Below are 22,564 nucleotides of genomic sequence, written 5' to 3'. Positions count from 1 at the left end.
TGTGTCCGAAACTATCGATATTTAGATTTGAAAATCGATTTCAGTATAAAGTCTTGGTATCGGAAGTATCGATATTTCAGTATCGTCCCCACCATCAGACCCCAACTATAAACAAGCGGAGCGCCCTCCAGGTTAGCCGTGGCTAGGCTAACCAACTTTCTTACCCCCGGTATGTGTAAAGATTTCGCACACAGCAAAAACACAACTACTGTTTATCACTACCGGATTGCGACATAACTCCAGATAATAATGGCATGCTGCGTAAATGTGTTTTAAAAGCTATTTAGCATGGCTAAATAGCTCGGTCGCTAGCTGTAGCTAGGTAGACAGGTAGAATTGTTGTAGTTGCTGCTAAGTGTCAACGCTTGTTTATGTTTGATACAAAATAAATCAGGACAACTCGTGTTTTAACAACGCTAATGATAATGTTGGTGAGCATATGCCATTTGACTTTGAGTGGGCCTTCATTAGCCGGGTTAATGCCACTGGTAACTGAGCTGGGTAGGCAATAAAACGGGACCGTCCTTTTAAGGCTCGGCTTTAGGCTTGTATGGGCTGTGACAGTATTCAGCTAAACAGTATTTATATAACAAGAGTCTAATGCCTCTATCAATAACCACGGATTTCGCACTCCTGTCTTTCATTTCAGCTCAGTCAGCTCACCTGGGTCCACCTGCACATTTGAAGTAGCCTACTCCTCTAAAAAAAGTCACCTGACCAATGGACAACTGCAGTGCCAGATCAACCACGGGGCTACTTTTGGGCTTTGATCATGAATGACAAACTAGTCTTCTTGGGCCTGCTATACTTTGTCCAGGGCATCCCCTATGGTCTCCAGTCTTCCCTGCTTCCCATCTACCTGCGTGGAGCTGGTCACTCCCTCACCCGAATCGGTTTCACCAAGATCCTCTACTTCCCCTGGGTCCTCAAGGTTCTCTGGGCCCCTTTCGTGGACCGAGTGGGCAGCAAGCGGCGCTGGCTGGTGGCCACAGTGTCGGGGCTGGCTCTGACATGCCTCTCCAGTGCCGCCCTGGCCCCGGAGTCGCATATCTGGGGAGTAGCTGGAACACTGCTGGCCATGAACAGCCTGGCCTCAGTTCAGGATATCGCCGTAGACGGGGCCGCAGTGGGGTTATTGAAAGGGCGCGGGGAGCTGGGGCTGGGGAACACCGCCCAAGTCGTGGGCTACAAAGCCGGATCGGTGTTCGCTGGAGGGGGGCTCCTGGCTGTGATCGACGTGGCTGGATGGAGCTGGATGTTCATGCTGCTGACGTTCGTGTATGTCGGAGTGGCTCTGTTTGTGTGGGGGGCTCCTGTGCTGGATGAGGAGACCGTCAGGGGCCAGCAGGCCGACAGCAGCAGGAAGGGAGGGCAGGGAGCAGACGCTTTGAGGCCATGGAGGGTGTGGAGGAAACTGCTGGCAGTACCCGGCACATCTTGGACAGTCCTGTATGTGCTCACATACAAACTGGGTAAGTGTGATTAATACACGAGCACTTGTTTACATTTAAATGTATAGACTTCAAAATTAAACAATGACAGTAGGGAAGTAGTAAGTGGAAAGCTACAGCATTTTTTTTTATCACAACTTATCATAACTTTTTTACCAGTTTTTTCAACAATTGATATTTTAATTTTAATTAATTTGTCAGTTACTTCTGTCACTAATTGTTTTACCTTGATCCAACAACAAACGTCCATGCAACTTTCAAAAAGCAAAAGGTTTTCATGTATAAAAAAAAAAAACGGAAAGGAAGTGAATCCTCATATTGGACTGACTTTATACTTGCACAGTTCAAATCATCATGGTGGACCCTAGAAAGAAAAGTAAATTGATGCACATGTACCTAGACGTGGGACACCAGTTTTGCATCTTGTCTATTTTTATTTGTTTCTATTTTAAAATAAGAAGCAATAAAGCGCTGTATTTCTTGAAACTTTAAAACACTGAACATGTTTAGTTGCATGTAGCACCCAGAGATCACCACTAGATGTCTCTGTTGGTTTTTCCATAAGGACTGGAAGGAGTTAATGGAAGTTTGGGAAGTAATCCTTACGAGGCAGTTTATCGTGTCTCTGCACATCTTGTATGGACGCTGGAAAATAAAAACTTTGGGCCCATAAATCACTCGTTTTATTGTCTAACTAAAGTACAAATGTAAGGCTTTTACATGACAATACAGTGAATTCATCCGCAAAGTTTTGCATAAGAACAGGTTTGTTCCAGAAAAAAGCTAAAATTTTAAAGTAGTTTTGAAATAGTTGATGATGTTTGTGTGTGTGTGTGTGTGTGTGTGGGCAGAGAGAGTTGATATGACCATAGTTTGGTGTTTGGTAGCAGAAGGGGATTATGTAAGGATTAGAGTGTCTTTGTGTCTGTGGCGTTCAGAAACTGAAATGGAAGACGGCGCATCCTGTTGATGTGTGTGTTTATATGATTGTGTTTACGTGGGTGGCGGGAAGTATGTTATTGTCTTTACGTGTGTGCGTGCATGAATGTATATGCCATTGTTTTTTAAATTGTGTGTGTGTGTGTGTGTGTGTGTGTGTGTGTTTGAGAGAGTGTTAAGGGTGGCTCAGTAATCGGATAAGCCCCAGCAGACAACACTACTAGACAAAATATGAAGGCTGGCTGGACCCCCTAATCTGTCTAGGCAGCACCCCCCCAACAACACTCTCTCTCTCTGTGTCACATGAGCACACATACGCATACACTATTGGTTGATGCCCACAATTACAAAGATAATTACTTTTCATGTTTCAGTGACGCGATTGAGCTCTGTAGATACATGTCAGTTTTTTGCTTTTCTCGTTGTTAGTAAGTGAAATATTTCCCACCTTTGCGGCAAAATAAAGGTTTTCTAATGTTTTAGATCAGGCCTAGATGTGTCACCATAATTGCCTATGGGAGACAGTATTGTTTTTGTTCACGGGGTATGTGGGTATGATTGTGTGAGACCGGTAATCTGCCTGTCTGAACCCCCCACTTCTCACACGCACGAGCACAGGCCCCTCTCCCTCATCTATCCTTAATGAACTCCGAGTTTCCACCGCATCCAACACTGGGGCCAATCATTGGGTGCCTCGTGTCTGAACCGTGACCCCTCTGTGCCATCTGAGGCTACAGGCATGATGGGAGTACTGTCTGGGTAAACTCAGAGGGACGGACGGGGGACGTGAGGGGGTGGAAAATGGGAAAAAAGCCAGGAAAGGGGCACACAATGGAGGCTGCAAATTGCAAATAAGCTCAAATCTTTCTTGGATGGAAGCATTTTAAAATCCCGTGCTCATACAGTTCTCCCCAAAAACGTATTTTTCCGGTTAAACTTCCACGAGGTTCCGAGGTTATTTCATAAAATGTGTGATGAGTTTGTATTTGAGCCATAGAAACATAAACATTTAGCACGGTCATCTTGTCACTTAAAAAAACATACGCTACATCTGAATGGCAACAATAAATTATTTAGAGACAGGCCATCTTAGTGGAGTATCTCCATCGTTAGTGTGATGAACTACACCGATAGTTACTCTTGCAGGGGCGCCTGTGTGAACCTGAGGCTAATTGACTTCATACATCTGCTATATATTCCCTTGGACCTGGTTGGCTAAAAGCAAAACTGGCAAAGGCGAGTGAAGTGAGAGTAAGAGAAATGTTAATGGCACTTAAAACCTTCTCTATCCTCTACAGTTTTGTATATCGTCTAAAAGTAAAATAAATAAATAAATAAACGCAGCAGGCACAGGAAACGAGGTAATTGTGTGAAAAATTAAACAGATAAAGACAATTGCATGATACTACTGAGTAGAAATTAATTCAATTGCGATTACATTTTAAACAACAGACGATTTTAAAGACGTGTGTTAGATACTGTATGTTAACCTGCTCGGGTCTGATGATGGAAATGGAGATGGGAATGTCAAAGTTTGAGGCTTTTTTTTTTCCAGTGGTATTGTTCAAGTAGCGTTTGGAGTCATGAAAACTGAAAGGTACTAAGGACTTAGATGACAACAATCCAAGTGAATCTGTGAGGTGGTAATCCAAAGCATACCAGCTGCCTGATGGAAGAATATTTTGCCCATGTGAAAATAACGTAGTGGGCTGTGGCCAGGGCTGGGCGGTATATCGGTTCATACCAAATATTGGTATCTTTTTCAGTTATGATATGAATTTTTAAATATACTGACATACCGGTGCATTTGATTACACAGCATTTGGAACGTCGCGCCACGTGACACTGTTTCAGACCGGACCATTTTCAATGTAGCGCTTCTAAATACTCACTGCGAGGTGTGGTGAAGACGGAGAGGTCAGAATAACGAAGCAGCAGAGCGAGGAGACTTGTGCCGCGTCGGTTGTTTGGGTGTTTATTTTTAGGGCGACCAGACACTCTCGATTTCTGGGGACAGTCCCTGTTTTGGATGACGTGCCCCGCGGCTAAAAGCTGTCCCCGAAAATGTCCCCAATTTTAGCTTTATGAATGAGAAAAAGGAATATTGCGCGTAGGCCACAATTATGACAGTAGGCGGTCACGCTTAAATATGTTTAAATATGAATAAATATGTCAAAATAAATGAAGCTGTAATTGTCGTTTCTTCATTTCATCTTGATAACATTTAATTTTTTAAAATTTTTTTCTTGAGCTGCTAATCTGGTGCCATGCAAACCTATTTTACTGCTAGAGTGGGATTATTCTGCAATATATACTAATCATCAGAGTAACATACTCCATCCTTAGTCAATCTACTGCATTAATTCCTGTCTATCAGTAGGAAATGTTGTGAACACGTGATTATGCATGAAAAAAATACTGTGAAATCCATTTTTGGTCACACCACCCAGGCCTAGCTGTGGCTGCTTGTGTCGAGCTGACGGTTGGCTGGTGTCGAACAATCACTAAGTGTCTGTGTCCCCAGTATTTGCTGTGAGTCCCGCACTTTTCAGATGGTTGGGCAAGTTCAATCAATGGTGGAGATTCATCCAGAGAAGCAGTTATCAAGAAGCCAAGCAGAAGTTTATTTTTTTTTCATCTTTATTTAAACACACTAATAATTTTACAGATGTATAGTTAACTAAGTTAAGTCGTAATTACTGTAATTTCATATTTTGATCAACATACTGTCATTCATTTTCATCTTTGCTATCTGTGTCAACACACTGGCTTCTTTACATTGAGATGCTCTGTTTTGCCACATTGCTGTTGTTAAAGAAGTTGCACATGTCTGATGGAAGTGGTGCAGTTGTGTGCACATTAGGGCAACATTTCATTATCATTATTAAAGTTCTGAGTCAGAAGCCCTCTGTGTTTGACATTGACATGTAAATGATGCTGAGAACATCAGGTGGACCCTGATGGTGACTTTCTTTAGGGAATAAACCAGGTGCATGGAGGTTAAATAAACTATATCAACGTGGAAAGCAAAGTAATAAACTATAAAGCAATGGGGCTCAATGGCACAGGTGATGGTGCCTCTGGTATCCAGAAGAACCACAAAGTCGACCTCTAGAGTTTCACAGTTTATCCGACAGTTTTAGACAAAACCTGCATGCTAAGTGGGGAATATTTTCCTAAAGGAAAAATCAGTGCAGGAAGGGAAAGAGGCTGAAGGACTGGATGAATTAATGAACATCCACCACATGGCAGCTCATGAGAAGCAAAGATCAAAATGGATCTAACATTTGATCCAACAACCATGTTAATCCATGTTAATGCATCGAGGTTCAGGATCATTGTGGTCCTCACCTACATAAACATCACGCAGGTAAATGAATGTAGAACGCTGGTTTGTGCATTATTTGATACTTTTGATGTGTTTTCTGTAAAAATACTGCAGTGAAATAATATTTGCTAAAAATCCCTAAATGAGGGATCAGTCATCCCAGTGTCAGATTTCCAGTGCATATGGAGATGGTGATTGTCGTCCGTCTGCCTAGTCATGAAGTGTGTGTTCTCATGTTCATGAAGGCCACAGAGAACTCCTTGACATGTGCAGTGATTGGCAGGGACACTTAGTGTGTCTGTGAGTACACTAATATTTATAGGATGTTGTGCAGTCGTGTGTATGTGTATGCACATAGGTGTGTGTGCTGTGCTGAGCCCTGATGTGTAGACAGTTTGAACCTCTCTCTGTTTACTTCGCTCTCAGCAGGGGCTGATAATGTCATTCTTACGAGGCGACTGCGTGTCCTCAGTGACCTCAGGGACGTCAGGGTTTCAGCCCCCCGCCCCTGTTGACCTCTCACCCTCAGCTCGACCTCATCCGCTGTGATCCCGCTCCACGCCGCAGCCTCCTTCTGTTGCGTTGGAAACCGCTTAACAGTGATCACGTTCGTCCGGGTCGAATTGATCACTGTGAGTGGATTTCTTCATTTCTTAAACAGATTATTATTTAATTTACGTTTGTGGATTTATTACAAGTTGCAGCTTGAATGACCACTAGACGATGGCTGCTTCAACCTCAAGATCTTACCTTACTACACATTTGTTTTTCTTGTTGAAAGTAATTAATTAAAAATACCAATGAGCGTATGGATTTGTTGTTATGTATTAAAAGACCCAGAACGAAGGAATCAGAACTTCTTGATAATTAGCCAGTGGGTTTGTCCCAGTTTTTTTTTTATTTATTTTTTTACTTTATAGAATCAGCTCTCATATATAATCACTATGGTGCGTTATAGAATAATAATTTAATTCAGACCGGTTAAATTGAGACTGGTCAAGACGAGAGATATATTTGTCCAGCTAAATTAACATCAAACTAATCAGAAACATACACAGAAATGCAATTAGTAGCCACTTTATTAAGTGTGTCTGTGAAATCCATTCACATTTAATTCAACAGCTCTGCCATAAGTTTCACTTTTCCTGTATAATGATAATTTTAGATTTGTTGTGACATTATTGGAAACACTAATACTGACCCCGGTGCTAAAGAATCAATCTTTTCAGGACCTTTTATATTAAGCTGAAGGTCTGTTGTCCTCAAGCTCCTTTAAATAACTGTCCATCAACCAACAACCACCTGCCTTGTCTTTCACTTTCCCTGTTAATGATAAATAGTTTTGTCTTTCCGCGCTGTCTGTAAACAGGGTTTCCTTTGAGCCTGCCACCCCTCCTCTGTTTCCTCTTCACTAACCTCCACTTCGCTAACAATGTCTCTGTTCATCTGCCCCTCCTCCCTCCCCCCTCTGTCTCTAGCTGTCTCCATCCCCGGCTCCCTGGCTGCTGTCCTGTGTCTCCAGTCGGGTTTAACCCGCGCCGTTTTATTCGCAACGGCATGATCATTGAACACTTTTCACCACCCGCTCTCTTTCTCTTTACAGCTTTTTTTTTGTTTTGTTTTGTTTTTCATTGTCATTACCACGAGCGCCATCACTTTTCCCTTTTCCTCCCCGCTCTGTTCTTTTTCTCCTTCCCCTCCGTTCTCGTTACACTCTCCTCTGTTTAATCTTTGTAGATGTCTAATGAAATCCCAGCTGAAATGGACAATAGTTGCTTTGAGAATATTTATAGTAAGGAATAATCAGCCTTGTTGTGTTTGTCTGCGTGCCCTCCCCCACCCCTTCTTTAAAGAAATAATTAGTTGAAGGCAGGACTGTGAAAGCTCAGAGCCTAAACAACAGACGTACGAGCACGGGAGCACAGCTCCCCGGGTAAACAACCCTGGCACCGTGGCTACTGCTTCTGCCAGTGTTTATTATGACTAATGTGGTTACCACAGTGGATGCATCTCAGAACCGTTCAGCGCAGAGGATGACGGAGAGCGTGTGTTATAAGCATCAGCTGACCACAGAGAAATATTACTTGTTGTAAAATTACCGTCCAACACGGTGTTCACCCACACAAATCTGTTTTACAGTGTTTGTGGAACCAGTAACCAGACACTGAAGATTAATACAAGTCTTCGTGTTTACTCCGTTGGCTCAGATGCAGTGATTCACATTAGTACATGAATTTACTCTTTTAAGTCATTTATCATTTTTACTTATGTCACTGGGTTCATTATATCAGGATCAATGATATGGTCACAGACATATATGTTGTAGGACTGTAAACAGAAAATAATATCCATATTTACAGATGTGCTGTTTTTTTTTCAGTTCTTTTCATAATTAGCTTTTAAAGTAACATTTTAGTGGAACATGCCCGACATATTTAACAACAGAAGTTTAAAAACCAAAGAAAGTTCACGACAAAGAAAAGCTTCCATTCTCACACTGGTGAAGCTGTGATCGGAGAATGTGCAAGAATGCATTTTTCCTAATAATCTTTTATTTCTGAATGTCTGGTGGACTGTTATTTGTCGGTAAAAAGCTCTGAGTTCAGTTTGTGCGATTCTGTCTGTACAGATTCACAATAACAGCAAAATATATCGGTGGCAGAGTCATAATAATTCAGTACATTTAGCTTGTTTCCCAGCTTTTATCCATTAGTACATTGTTTGTAGGGAATTCTGTCTGATTACTTAAATTAATTTTCATGAGGAACTTGAACACAGTCTGTATTAAGCACGTGTAAATTGCCAGACACGAGTGGCACAAGTGAGGGACAAGTGTTTCCTACGCACAAATCCACATTTCTTATCCCACGTTTCTGTTGAGTTGTCACACCACTGTTATAGCGGTGACACTCTGAGTCTGCTGCTGCAGTGCCTTTCACTGGGAGCTTCTCAGCTTTCTCTTATTATTATTTTTTTCATTTCAGTCTGTTTCATGTGCCTTTTTTTCCTCTTCCTCTATTTTTGTTTGTCTCCTGGCTGACTGACTGAGTGAGTCAGTCGTCGGTTGTGTTGCGTCGTCTTTGACAGCAGTCTGGGAGCCAAGCTGTCACTCACGCAGCTCCTTGGTCCCACTGTCTTTCTGAAGTCAGTCTCCATTAATATAATAATGGCGTAGAGTCGGCGCCACTGAATATTTTACTGTAATGTTCAGCAGAACATTACCCCCACACTCAACGCCACACAGAGAAAGTCTTACCGTCTGACAGAAACTTTTTATTTTGACTGAAAGGTCTTTGCGAGGTTTGTTTCATCCGTGGAAGTTTTTGTGTTTTTGTTGTGTTTTCCTTTTTGCGCTTTAGGAAAAGTGCTAGGCCCCCGTTTGATAAAGTGACTGAGGGTATTCTTTTTCTTGTCAGGCATCTATTATTGACACTTTCCAGGAATAGGCCTAGGTGTGCCGCATGTCGGCGCGCTCCATTTGATTCTGGAGTCGTCATCTCAGGATAACCATGTCGTTCGGTGTTGCAGCCTAAACCGTGTGATACGACACCGTCGTCGTGTGATTGGAACAGACGTGTATATTCAGGAGGTTATACGCTTATTTACTGTAGGGGAGAAAGAGTAATGCTTAGTCAGAGACGCGCGGTACATGATGTGTTGTGATTGTCTTTTACAATCACATTGCGGACATTAACATTAGTGCGTCTCCACCTGAGTCTCAAGTGACCAGGTCAATTTCGTGCTAATAAAATAAACGCATACGTCATGAGAGGCAGATTAGAGTACTGGACAAACCTCGGCTGTCTTGAAGTGATGGCTGCCTACCGCTGTTTCAGAACCACGACCTCTGTTGTCTGTTGTGTGATTTGGAGCCAAGCACACTGCAACGACATGATGCTACAAATGGCTGCTGGGAAAGTGTTGCAAAACAAAATGAGCGGTAAAGTTTCCGAAAGCACACCTGTTAGGGTAATTTATCTGTTTATTTCTGCCTCTGACAGTAGACCCACACAAAGCTCGGTTTATAACTTGAAACCCCAGAGTCGTCCATTTGCACAATAATGCTACTGCTTCGCTCGCTGTTTACAGCAGTGAAAGGTAAAAATAGAAATGGAAGAAATAAGGTAAAAAAAAAAGTCAGTTTGAGAAAATACGGCAACTTCACTTCCCATGGCATCTTTGCACACATCAAGATGAACACATGGCTAATTAGGAAACTACAAGAATGCTGTTCATTTCTATGATGGGATTACACATATCTTGCTTTTGCCTTCTCTGGTCGTCCATCACTCACAGAAGCACCTGTGTTTTCCTCTTCTGTTGCCGGCAAAGGGTGCAAGACGTTTTTTGTTTTTGTTTTTTTATCATTGGATCATCCAGGACATACACTCACCGGCCACTTTATTAGGTACACCTTGCCGTCAGAACTGCCTTAATTATTTCGTGGCATACATTGGCAACAAGGTGTTGGAGACATTCCTCAGAGATTTTGGTCACACAGTAGCTGCAGATTTGCCGGCTGCACATCTAAGTCGCTAATCTCCCGCTTCACCATGTCCCAAAGGTGATGGTCTATTGGATTGAGATCTGATGTCCGTGGAAGCCACTGGAGTACAGTGAACTCATTGTCATGTTCAAGAAACCAGTTTGACATGATATGAACTTTGTGACATGGTGCATTATCCTGCTGGAAGTAGCCGTCAGAAGATTGTACACTGTGGTCATAAAGGGATGGACATGGTCAGCAACAATACTCAGGTAGACTGTGGCATTTAAACCATGCTCAGTTTGTACTAAGGGGCCCAAAGTGTGCCAAGAAAATATCCCCCACACCATTACACCACCAGCCTGAGTAGATCAGCTGTTTTTGAAATACTCAGACCAGCCCATCTGGCACCAACAACCATACCAAGTTCAAAGTCACTTAAATCCCCTTTCTTCCTCATTCTGATGCTCGGTTTGAACTTCAGTAAACTGTCTTGGTCACCTCTACATGCCTAAATGCATTGAATTGCAGCCATGTGATTGACTGATTAGCTATTTGTGTTAACAAGCAATTGAACAGGTGTACCTAATAAAGTGGCCAGTGAGTGTATGTGTATATAAGGCCCTGAGGGAGGCGCTGTGCCAGAACGTGTAAGCATTATTTTTAATGTATTATGTCCTTGGTTTGGGAAGTTTGAGACACGTAACCATTTAACATTTATTTGCTAATATGCTAATATGCACTCTCTTCCTCTTTGTCCTCCTCTCTCCTCTGTCTCTGCTGTGTACAGGTGAGCAGGGTGCCGTGACCATGTTCCCTCTTTTCCTGCTGGATCACCACATGACCGCCCGGGAGCTCGGCTTCTGGAACGGCGTCATCGCCATGGGCTTCTCCATCTGTGGGTCGTCCCTGGGAGGCCTGCTGCTCGCTCAGTTCAGGTAGCCTTTATCAACAGCATAATAATAAGGCTTGTCAATGGTGTCATTTTGCAGGCTTTTAAATTCAATTCGCGCACAGCGTAAAAAGCTCTTAAAAATGTATAAAATGCCATCACAGCCTCATTCTTCACATTCTTTCAAGTCATTTTACATATGAGAATCTTAAGAAGTTCAGTAAATTGTCTGCTTTAGTTTCCAAGTCCACAAAGCCGTCTTTGAATATCTTATTTTATCCAACCAAAACTACATTTCAGAAGCTGGAATCGGATAACTTTGGCCATTATTTCCCAAAACTGACTTTCAGGGCCGACTTATATATAGAATGGTTGTTTCTGTTGTAATATTTACGCTTGAATGTGAACATTTAATGGAGCCAAGTGGCCCCCAGTCATTAATGATTTGTGATATCCCTTGGCAGAATCATTACAGTAAATTAGAGTACATCCTGTCTTAAACAGAAAGAAAATGTTGGCATTATTATAATTGCGACAAGTAATATAAAAAGCAGTTAATGGGACCAGCATTTGTTTGTGAGGGTGGTTGTGAGTTTTCAGCAGAGTAAAATAAGAAATAAGACTAATAAGGTACATTGTGCTGTGGGTATCTACTGTCATCACCAACACCATCATCGTCATCATGTTCCTCACCCACCTCCACCTTCCAAGTTTTTCTCCTTCACCTCTTCTCCATCACTCTTTTCCCGTTGTTGTTTTACAGTATTAATCTTCAGAGGCTGCGTGTGTGTGTGTCTTTGTTTCCTGTCTGCCTGAGTGTTCGGCAATTTACGCAAACACAGCCCTGTTTGAGAGCTCAGGGACCCCCCGTGTGGTGTGTGGTGTGAGAACAGCATGAGCAGCATTAATACACACATAACACACACACACACACACACACAAACACACACACATGCTCCTCAAGGTTTGATCATTGAATCAATATGCACCTAGCTGAATTTAATTGTCACATTTACAGACGGATAATAATATGTTAGATTTTATGTTTGAAATATTATAGGGACACGACATAGATGTCGCATATGTTGAAGTTTTGTGAAAACTAAAATGATCATTTCTGTTTTATATAAATCAAACAATCGGCAGATCAGACATCACAGCACTTTTTACACTGGTGCTTCACAGATGACTGAAAGGCAGAGAATAAGGCAGTTGATATGTAAACGCTGCAGGATTTTGAGACAAATTCAAATTCAGAACTTCTGGAGATTTTAGGGTTTTAAGAATAATTTATCACAAATCTGCAATCTGTATAAAAAAAATTTAGTAAATTACAATCGATACAAAGTAATTTTGGGATGGGAATCCAGCTTTGATAAATAATAATGATAAATCGTTTCTGTCTTTTAAACATAATTGTGTTCAACATTTTCATGTTTTCCCCACCAGCAAATCGATATTTGCACCTGACCATTGTTGCGTAAAGCTTTCCGTCTGCTAATACCAGGATCACGTTATAGCACAGCCCTGCCTATGGCCAGTGTGATGTAATGAGAACTATAAATAACAACAATGCCTTCATGAAGGACAGTGCATTACTTCCCACTGTGTGCGTTCCTGTACTCAGACCTTCATGTCATTTGTTGAAGAAGGCTTTCTGCTATCGAGCCAATGTCTAGTAGTGGAAGGTGAGGTTTTTCTTATGTGTCGCTACCTGTGCAATACTTAGTTGTTCATTTGCGAACGTGTTTCATTTACTTAGTGCTCTTCCTGATGTCAGTCCGTTCGTGCTTTTGTTTTCTTCTTTTCCCAGGTTTTTTCTTTCTCGTCTAGTGACACTAACAAACACAGAAGGAGCCTCCCAAGGCAAAAGTTTTGTTGAGGTGAAAGCGCTTTGAAAAGATGCCATTGTCATTCTGTGGCTTTTGATCTTTCACTCTCCTTCTCTGTCTCACATGTTAAAGACTCTGTAACTTGTAAAGGCAGAAAAATACTCACACGCTGACAGACACACGGAGAGAACACCCTGGGCTGCGTCATCTTAATGTCTAAGTCTTTTTATGAAGTAATGCCCTGATCTAGTTGGATTCTTGCCAATGGATCATTTTTACACACATGATACAATGAGATCCATACATTGAAAAAAAAAAAAACAGCCCCAGTAAAATGGAACGCGACGTCTGACACCTTACTTGAACTGTAAGTGGATCGCCTCTGTTTGGCTGGTGTGTGTAATATAAGTAATTATAGAGCGTGAAGACACTAATTTAAGGATTTTCATATTTATGATGGATCAAAATTCGCCCTGATTTGGCCCGACAGTCATGTGGTCAGAGAAGAGGGATAAACTAGGAACAGTTTTTGTAGTAGTTTTGAATATTAGTCAAAGTTAATTGCATAGGGCTAGAAAGAAGCCAAATGAAGTGCTTAAGAGTGCTAAATTACAGCACGGCATCTCACACACACACACACAGAGAAAGGGCTGTCCAGTAGGCTGTTGTCCCACCTCTAAAAGCTCGGTTGGAAGGTTTATCCTTCCTTCCATCAGAAACGCCTGAGTGGTCAGTGAGTGATCCCCTCCACAACCGCCACTGTCAACCCGAGAACATGGCTATTCTTATCTGGGCCTGGCCCGTGTGAGGTGGCAGCCAGGCAGGTTCTCTTTCTCCCCCACCAGCCCTCCCTCCCTCACACACACACACACACACACACACACACACACACACACACACACGCATGCACGCACAGGCACACGCACACCCCTCAGCATCTCTTGAGAGTGCGTGATATGAAAGGCTGTCATTGAGAAGGGAGCTAAAGGAGCAGCAGAGAGAAGAATGTCTTTAGCATGTGAATGATGCAGGATTGGTTTTCCTGTAAAGGGGTAAGGGAAGGCTGGGCAGAGAGGAGACAGAGGGTGAGGTAGGGTGAGAGAGGGAAACGTCTTACTCTAAATCTAAAAATGAAACGGTTTAAATGAATCAAATTCATGACATAATAAATTCTCTGACATCTTTTTTTTCCTTATTTCACATCACTACTGCCCACCTGCAAAAATGTGAGCAGACATATTTAAACATTGTTTAGAGGAATCAAGACTGTTCAGGGATCTTTTTGTAAAACCTAGTATAGCAGCTCAAAAGGGTTTCGTTAGGTGTGTTTCACTTATTTGATTAAACCACACATCCTGCTTTGTGTAATGGACCCCGTCTTCCTCGCAACCTTTTTTACGCATAAGTAATTACGTGTAAAAAAAGCAAAACAAAACAAACAAACACGCAGAACCCTTTGAGTGGCAGGCGTCCTCTGAGTGATTGGCATTCTTAATCCCTAACGTGCGAGTGCACTCGTGTGTGTGTTTGCATGTACTGTATGTTAACAGTGATTAATTATCGTCCTCATGCTGGGGATCTCCTTAGGTTATTGATTACGTCATAAACCAAACCCACAGGGGGATGATTTTCTTGCACTAACAGGGAATCAATTAGCGTCTGGAGACTTGTTTACTTAAGCATGTGCACGCATGTAACTTTAACATGCGCGTGTGTGTGTATGTGTGTGTAACTGTGTGCGGCATGAAAAGAAACACATCTCTAAATTTAATGAACCCAGGAGTCGCTGTCATCACATATCACACTGCTCATCGTACCTAAAAGTTAGTGAACATCTCTCTGATAACCAGCTTGTTTGCTGTTCTCTCCTCAGCATCGGGGCTCTGATGCGACGCGTGTTTGTGTTGCGAACCGTCAGCATGGTCTTCCAAAGTTCACTGCTCACCATTTTGGAACCATCACCTCTCATGAAAGGTGAGAAATAGGAGTCGGCCACGGTCAAGACAAGGCTGCAGTCATAAACTTTGTATTCACCAGTTGCATTTTACCAGCTGTTCTTATTCTGCTGAATACAGTCCAGTTTGTTAGTTGGAAATCCACTGGTCCATGCTGGTGAATGAGTGAACCACTTGTTGTTTATTCAGTTCTTCAGATTTACATGTTTAAATGTTCCTGATCCCAGACACATACATCACTGATTTGACCTTCTAGTGCCTTGAATAAACACACAGAACACGTTGACTAACATGCAGGAACATGTTAATGCAACACTCTAGGTCATAGATGTGCAGTCATCATCAATACTTTTCAATGTCCAATTTGAGATCGACCTACAGCAAAACAACTTGTCGACACTATAACGTATGTATGTTTTTAATATAGGGATGGGACTTCTCCTGTAAACCTTTACCTTTTGAGGCCTATAAATTAATCTTAGAGCAACAAAAACATTTTTGGGGTCTTTATTCAACAAATGTGTAGAGGAGATTTAGTTTGCTTTCCTAAGGTGCTGGTAAACCAGTTTATGCACAATATTTAACATGGTTGAGGTAAGTTTTTATTTCTGTTCTGATAAGCCACATGTGTCTGGACTACTAAAAGCACATCTTGGATACATCCCAGACATATTCTTACGGTTTTGTTTCATCCACGTTCTACAAACTTGGAGAAATGTTTCACCTTTTTAAGACAAGAGAGTAATTAATGATATGCATAAGGGCTGGCAACACAACCAGGCTCAAAATGAGGACATTCCTTCGCAAATAATGCGATCTGAGCATAGGTTATTCAAAAATGTTGACTTCACTTTGACAGTTTGACTATTTAAATCTACCTCAGAAGGTGTTTCACATAAGACAACTATATACTGGTGTCGGTTCAAAACACGTAAACATGCCAGTGTTAAACAATAAGATGGAAAACCCAGCAATAACTTTCATGATCTGTGTCTCATGTTGATCACGCTGATCGTTTGTATTTGTGAATGACTGAATATTATGTCACACAATGGCGTTATCTCTTCTCGCTGTGTGTCCTGTGCTGAACAAAAGATATGAAGAAATTAAGCACTTTTTCATAGCATTTAAAGAATCATATCACGGTCTCCGGGTCAGGAAGTGGTTTTATTTCAATGCAATACAATTTAATTCTGCCTCTGAATGAAACATGGTTACAACATGGAAAATTGTGTACACAAAATGCTTGGTTTCAAGTGGTAACATTGACTTAGTCGTGAAAACACTGCTACCAGGCAACTGTTGGCATCGAGGAGCCACAAAGGCTAACAGATCACAGGCTTATGCCCAGGAAATTTAAAAGCATGATGAGAGGATGAGGCCGTTGTATATCCGTGTTTTACTCATACATATTATAAAACTATATTATAAAAAAAAACAAAACAACTAACCTGAAATATATTAGCTTAATAGGCACTGTATTGAACATTTCTTTATATGGACTCTTCTTGTAAACATGGTGCAAAAACACAGTCGAGGGCAGTAAATCATTGTTAGACTGTCCAACAAACCCTAAAAGTTGGGAACCAGTGGTCTAAATTACAAGCATTTGTGCGGGATGTTCAGTATTTATACAGCACAAGAGTGCACAACGCAAAGGCCGTTGATAGACAGGAGAGGTGTCTCTCCAGAGAGCTATTCTGTTGTTAATATCTGAATGACACATCCGATTGTTTCGCACAGCCAGTCTCAAAGCATTTGGGATTCACATCGATGCCATTCATCTCCTCCAGAGTTGTCTGTTCCCATATCAAACCTCTCAGACTGAAAGTTGAGGCCTCTCTCTCTCTCCCTTTCTCTCTCTCTCCCCTCCATTTTAAACCCAGAACAAAGATTTCAGGAAAACTCAATAAAGAAAAACCCAAACAGAAAAACATTCAGTTTCAGATTTTTCAATATTGCATGATAACCCTCCGCTTCCCGCTCATCAGTCGGTGCATCTGTGTGACTCCGACAGCCTTGTGTCGCTGACTGAAGAGTCTTATTCGGCAAAAACTCTGGCGGCTTGAGTGAATAATTCAGTGTTAGCGGGGAGCAGAGATAGATCGGCTCTGTGGTTCCTCTGTGTTCCCCCACTAACACTGCTCTGCCACTTCCCCTCAGAGGATACACTACATGTGTTTTGGGGACTGGGACTGGGAGCTGCTTACCGTTTCTCACTGCTTTGTCTTCCCCCTTTGAATTCTACAGAGAATATTATAGTGAGAAATGTAGCAGAGCAGAAAACAGTGTAAAACTGATGGGTTCTGCCTTCCCTCAGAAAAAAAAAACTCCTTGGCTTTTTGACAGCTTACTGTAGTCGGACTCAGATGTGTCTGACTGGTTTTGATTCGTTCTGCTCGCATGTGTTCACCTCCTCAGGTATGGCAGTCCTGAGCATGAGCGTTCAACACTTCCTGGGTGGTCTCATCACCACGCTCACCTTCACTACCATGATGCATTGCACCCAGCGGGCCGAGGAAAGCATTCAGGTAAACTTCACTTCCAGCAGCCAACCGGCTCATTGTAGTGACCCCAGGCTGCTGTTACGTAACGACTCGTGTCTCTTGTCGCTATCTCTTTTTTTTTTGTGTGTGTTAATTGTGTTGTTGTTTTGTTGTTAGGTCATCTCCTGTGGCTTAACAGACAGACAACGCAGTTTTTCTTTTCTTTGCATCCTTTAAATCCTTCCCGTCTTTTCTCTCCCCTGTCTTGGTTTAACTGTGCTATTTCGTAATGTTAGGTCATTTCCTTTGGTTGTCAAAAGGAGGCCGGAGAGGGAAATCCTCGGCACACAAGCCACACCTAGCGCCACCTATACCTGTCTGTTCTCATCAGCTGTTTCCACCTGGAAAATCTCAAAGGTCTAAGCAGACCCATTTTCTGTTCACTGTGCCCCCCCATCCCCCCCCCCCCCCCCCCCCACTCCCTCCGTTTCTTCTCCTCTCCACTGGCATTGTCTAACCCACCACCTCACTCTTTTCCTTTGTCACTCCGTAGCCCTTTAAACGCTCCCTCTCTTTTCCACCACCGACTTTTCCGTCTTCTCCCTCGTTTTCTCCTCTTTGACATAACTCCTTTTGTCCCCGTCGTAACTGGGCCATCGCTGCCTGGAGGTGATCGCTGTTCACACAGTCATTCAGATGTCAATCTCTGAAGGTGACAAATTATCATTTAAATTGCTGTCAGTCTTAAAGTGCCGAATAAAGTGGGGAGAACCCGCGCGCAGCTTTCGGGAACGGGGCTCTGAATGAAATAAAATGATAGGAGGAGAACAATCACAACATGCTAGGCCGAGAACAACAGTAAATTTGAGAGGTTCTCATGACACATATACCGTTTGCTTTTTAGTGTGTCTGCGAGCAAATCATTATGTGTGTGTGCGTGCGCGGATGGGGAGAGCATTAGCCCTCCTGTGCCCGTTGTGTGCGTGTGTGTGTGTTATTGAAGGTAGCACTATCCAGTAACAGAAAGCTGATAGTGTGAGTGCTTGTTAACGATCCCCAGGAGATAGAAACCGAATCTGTTAAACAAGCTGCTCAGAATAAAGACACTCCACTTAGCTGTGGTCACACAGGCTCTCAGAGCTCTCTCACTCAGCCCACGGACCACAGCAATAGCTCCCTGGTAGCTCCTCGCCACTTCATCGTCAGTCATCCCCTTCGTTTTCCTGTGAGAATAACTCAGTGTGATTGTTTTTATTTCCCATAAAATTTGGGAACTGACAAATCGATATTTATGTGGGCTACGATTCAATATGGATTCATTTGCAGATTATCTTTAAACCGTTTCGTTATTTCAACCTTGAGTCCCCTGCGGATGTCTTCTTTCACCTGACCAACAGTCAAAAGTTACACAATTAATGATGTATACCAGAGAAAAGCACATCCAAGCTAATTATTACTTGAGTAGTTGCTGCAGTTCTAGTTTTAAATGGTCATAGAACTGTTACACAGGAAAGCATGTAGTAGTGTTGGTAGGTAGAATTCACAACACGGAGTTTACAAAATACTTTTCTTATAAGTTTAACTTTATTTTCCTGTTTGTCAGTAAAACAGAAGAGTCATTAGGTGAAAATTCCCTTGAGAATGATGTCTCTCCGGCTTAATTAAGACTGTGTTTAGTGGCAGGGCTGAGAGCATTTGTTACGATGAAGAAAAGAAGTCTAATGAATTAATTTGTCCAGTCAGTGGCCTAGGTCTCACTAGAGTCCTGTGCTTGTCGGAGTTACCCGCTCCTGACAGAGGAGGTTTGGCTACATTAGGTAATGTCCGTCTCTGTCTTTCTCCGTCTCTCTCACTCCGTCCTGAAAGCCTCATGGCTGAGATCAGATAGTCTTCTTCGTTTGGCCTCGTTCCATCGTCTCAGGCCGTGATCTCACGCTTTCTCTTTCAGACTTCCAGTCTCCCCTTCTCTTTGGCACTTAAGGGCTTTTTCCTGAAGATTTCGAGTCGCACATTTCCCTCGTGTCTCTGTCTGCTGTGGCTAACTCTTCCGTTTTAATGTCGTAGAGTTGGTAGAGTTTAAGTTCTTCTAGTGTGTGTCACCTTTTTCTACCCCTGTTACCACGTCGACTTTCCACTCTACTACACTCTCCTTTTCCTCACAATGTCCCTTTCTTTCCCAAACTCTCTCCTTTCCCCTTGTCCTTTTTGCTCCTCTCACGTCCTTCTCCTTTACCTTCTCCTTTTAATCTCTTTTCTCATCGTTCCTCCTCCTCTCTTTCACTCATCCGACGTCCCGGCTGCCTTTCTCCCTCCAGGCGACCCACTACAGTTTCCTGGCGACTCTGGAGGTGCTGGGAAAGCTGACGTTCAGCGCTCTGGCTGGAGGCGTGGTGGATTGGTTTGGTTTCCAAGTTGCCTTCCTCTTCTTCCTCACCCTCTCCGCTGCAACGGCCCTGCATGTGTGGACGGCGACTTTCACTGGTGCCCTCAGGGAACACCAGCTCAAAGAGCAGCCCAAATGAGATCAGGATGAAAAGTCTGATTTAGGGCATATGAAGGTGCTGAAAAAAAAAGAAAAAAAAAAGGGGGTCAAATATAAAAACTGATAATACTATTAGTATTTAAGCACACTGTAAGTTCTTAAATCCTCTTAAATGTAATACTCATGACATCAGCAAATCATTTCAATATAAAAGATCTTAAATAAGACTTTTAGCCATTTTCTTAAAGGAGCAATCAGCCATGGGGTTAAGTACTTTACTGCAGTGAGCTTTTTTTTTCCAAATGTAACTTCACTGGCAAAACTGGTCTTACATTTATATCATTTTGCTTTTGAAATGTTTGCGGAAGTCTTAACTTGTATGTACAGTGACTTGATGAAAATACTGTGTAGATAAAGAGTAGCGTGTCGAGTAATCTGAGCAGAATGGGATAGTTGGATCTAGTTGGTTGGTTGTATTTAATAAGGTCTGTCAGACAGTGACATATAGTCAGGTATTGAGTGCTTAGGATCAAAGGGAACTATAATCAAAGCTGTTTTAATCATCTGAGCCATTTTAATATTGTTATACAGCAGAAATAAGAGCTGTAGCCAAAAGCAATACCGCTGCATTATGATGCTTGTTCTGTCATACTGTACTGTATATTTTGTTGGTCATTCTTCTCAGTTGTATGGTTTACAGGTGTCAATGTTTAAATCTCTACTACCTCGTATCAGCACTGTATGGTACGATACACGGGAGGCGAATGTACAGTAGCTATGTTACTTACGCTAAAACACGCGGCCAAAGTGGGTTTGCAGCTACGAGGGCTTAGAAAAGCTCTTGTTTGAGGAGCATTGAACACTTATTTTCACAGCACAGTCCCCATCCATGTGTAACTGAATAGGTTAACCCAGATATATGTAGGAAACCTCAGCCTTACATACTGCACAGTGCCATCTTATCTCATTTACAAACCCAGTTTTCGATAAAACTTGAATGATCAATACCACTGGGAGACTGGGGCTCCTGCTATTATCGTATGACTTTTGTGTTTTATGTTTAAAATATGTCATCTGCAGTATAATACAGTATGTATTATAGACTGTACTGTAACTCTCCATGGTACTGTATCCTATAGAACATCTTTTTTTCTCCAGGCCTAAAATATAAATGAAATGGCAGCGTAGTGTTTTGTTTTGTTTCTCTATTCGCCAGTCTCTGTGAGAATGAAGCCGTGGCCTCCATGTAGGTGAATGTATTAATAGAATTAAGTCGTGAAACCGATTCTAGTTCTGACAGAAAGCGCAAAAAGACGAGGAGTGACTGAGTTAAATAAAGTGAGTGAGTAAGTAAGTTTTGACTAAGTTAGCTGGTCACCCCGCTTACAAGACCATAATAAATACAAGGATGCCATATGACACTGTTACTGGTTTATTCATGTAGCCAGGTCCTCTGTCATGCCAAGACTTACAAAGTCTCTTGTCCCTCAGCTACTGCCTGAGATTTGCACAAAAATAAACCTGCTAAGTGAATCTTGGAGTCTGGTTCATTGTGTGGTATTTACTTCTTCTCAGCTGATTTTACCACATTTTCTCTCCTCAGGGGAGAGGTCCTGTGTGGTCCTCTAGGACACTCCCACCTTTGAGAATCCGACGTGGCTTATAGCTGCTGCGAACACAACGCTGGCTCTCAGCAGTGTAGTGGCTGAGGGCTACAGGAGTGAATAGGGCCTGTGTCACAGGATCCACAACCCATACAGCTCTAATGACACAACAAACGCTGTGAAGGAGGATTAGGCAAGCTTACACGGCCCCTCAATACACCTCCACTTTGCACTTTCTCACCCAGCCTCATTATTAGAGCATTTTGTTTGTGTAGCGGCATAGAGAGGGAGGGCTTGAAAAGAGGCTTAAGTTTTACCCACTCCCCGATTCTTAGGTCAGACTGAGCACCAGGAGCAGCGGGTCCACGAGCTCAAAGTTTTCCAGCTTCTTTCTCTCTGCAAATTAGACTTTGTCTCAGAGTCTCAACATCTCAAAGATCCTTGAATCATGCCTTGAAATGCTTGGGTCTAAACATGTAATATTTAATAGTATTTGTTTTGCCCACATGTTGGTGACTTTGACTCATCACAAGGTTAATTTAATAGTTTTTCTTGTGCTTTTAAAATATTCCATCTTCCTCGGCAGATCCTTTGCTCAGTTCTTTAGGGATTTAGGGAAGTGATATAATATTATATTCAGTTTGAACGGACTCCTTCATGGCCTACGTCTGTGTGACGTCACGCCTCCTTGCTGTATTATTTTGGTGCCAAAACCGAAAAATCAAAAACAGTAACTTGAAGTTTCATCACATAACAGCCACTGCCAGATGTAGCAAACTTTGATGAGCGTGATTAAAAGAAAGGATTGGAGTGAGACGATCATCAACAGTGGTTACAGGACACATTTCATATCAGGTCAGATTAATATCTAATGCATCATCAGTTTCAGCCTGGATAACCTTATGGGTTAGAGTAAATCATGACTGAAATTACGTTAAGTTAATCGCTATTTAGGGGATTCTTGTTACATGTTAAGGCTAATGCTAACCACTAGGTAATTACAACGTTAGTTGTATGTTTCATTGGTGTCCAAGCAGAAGTTGCATTTTCTAAGTTACTCTCCACAGTGGTTCCGTTTGCATCTTGTAATATATTTTGTTGGACAGGCT

General features: G+C 42.2%; 1 protein-coding gene across 2 annotated transcripts; it reads left to right on the top strand.

Annotated features, from left to right (window-relative positions):
* The first annotated feature begins 83 nt into the window (after positions 1–83).
* Positions 84–21,384, top strand: mfsd3 (major facilitator superfamily domain containing 3). Of its 2 annotated transcripts, XR_007113311.1 has the most exons (7): positions 84–169; positions 650–1,472; positions 10,995–11,142; positions 14,802–14,902; positions 17,305–17,414; positions 17,666–17,786; positions 19,685–19,831. XR_007113311.1 is itself a non-coding variant. In XM_047592778.1 (6 exons), exons 2-6 carry the CDS (start codon positions 773–775, stop codon positions 19,889–19,891), a joined length of 1,266 nt encoding a protein of 421 aa, XP_047448734.1. In that variant the 5' UTR covers positions 84–169; positions 650–772; the 3' UTR covers positions 19,892–21,384. The 2 variants fall into 2 exon arrangements, 1 of the variants encoding a protein (XP_047448734.1); XM_047592778.1 differs by lacking the exon at positions 17,666–17,786 and having other exon boundaries at positions 19,685–21,384.
* The last annotated feature ends 1,180 nt before the right edge of the window (positions 21,385–22,564 follow it).

This window comes from Mugil cephalus, chromosome 8, assembly GCF_022458985.1.
Source record: "Mugil cephalus isolate CIBA_MC_2020 chromosome 8, CIBA_Mcephalus_1.1, whole genome shotgun sequence".
NCBI classification, from domain to species: Eukaryota; Metazoa; Chordata; class Actinopteri; order Mugiliformes; family Mugilidae; genus Mugil; species Mugil cephalus.
Note: the sequence above shows the minus strand (reverse complement) of the source record. Positions and strands in the feature narration are given on the sequence as shown.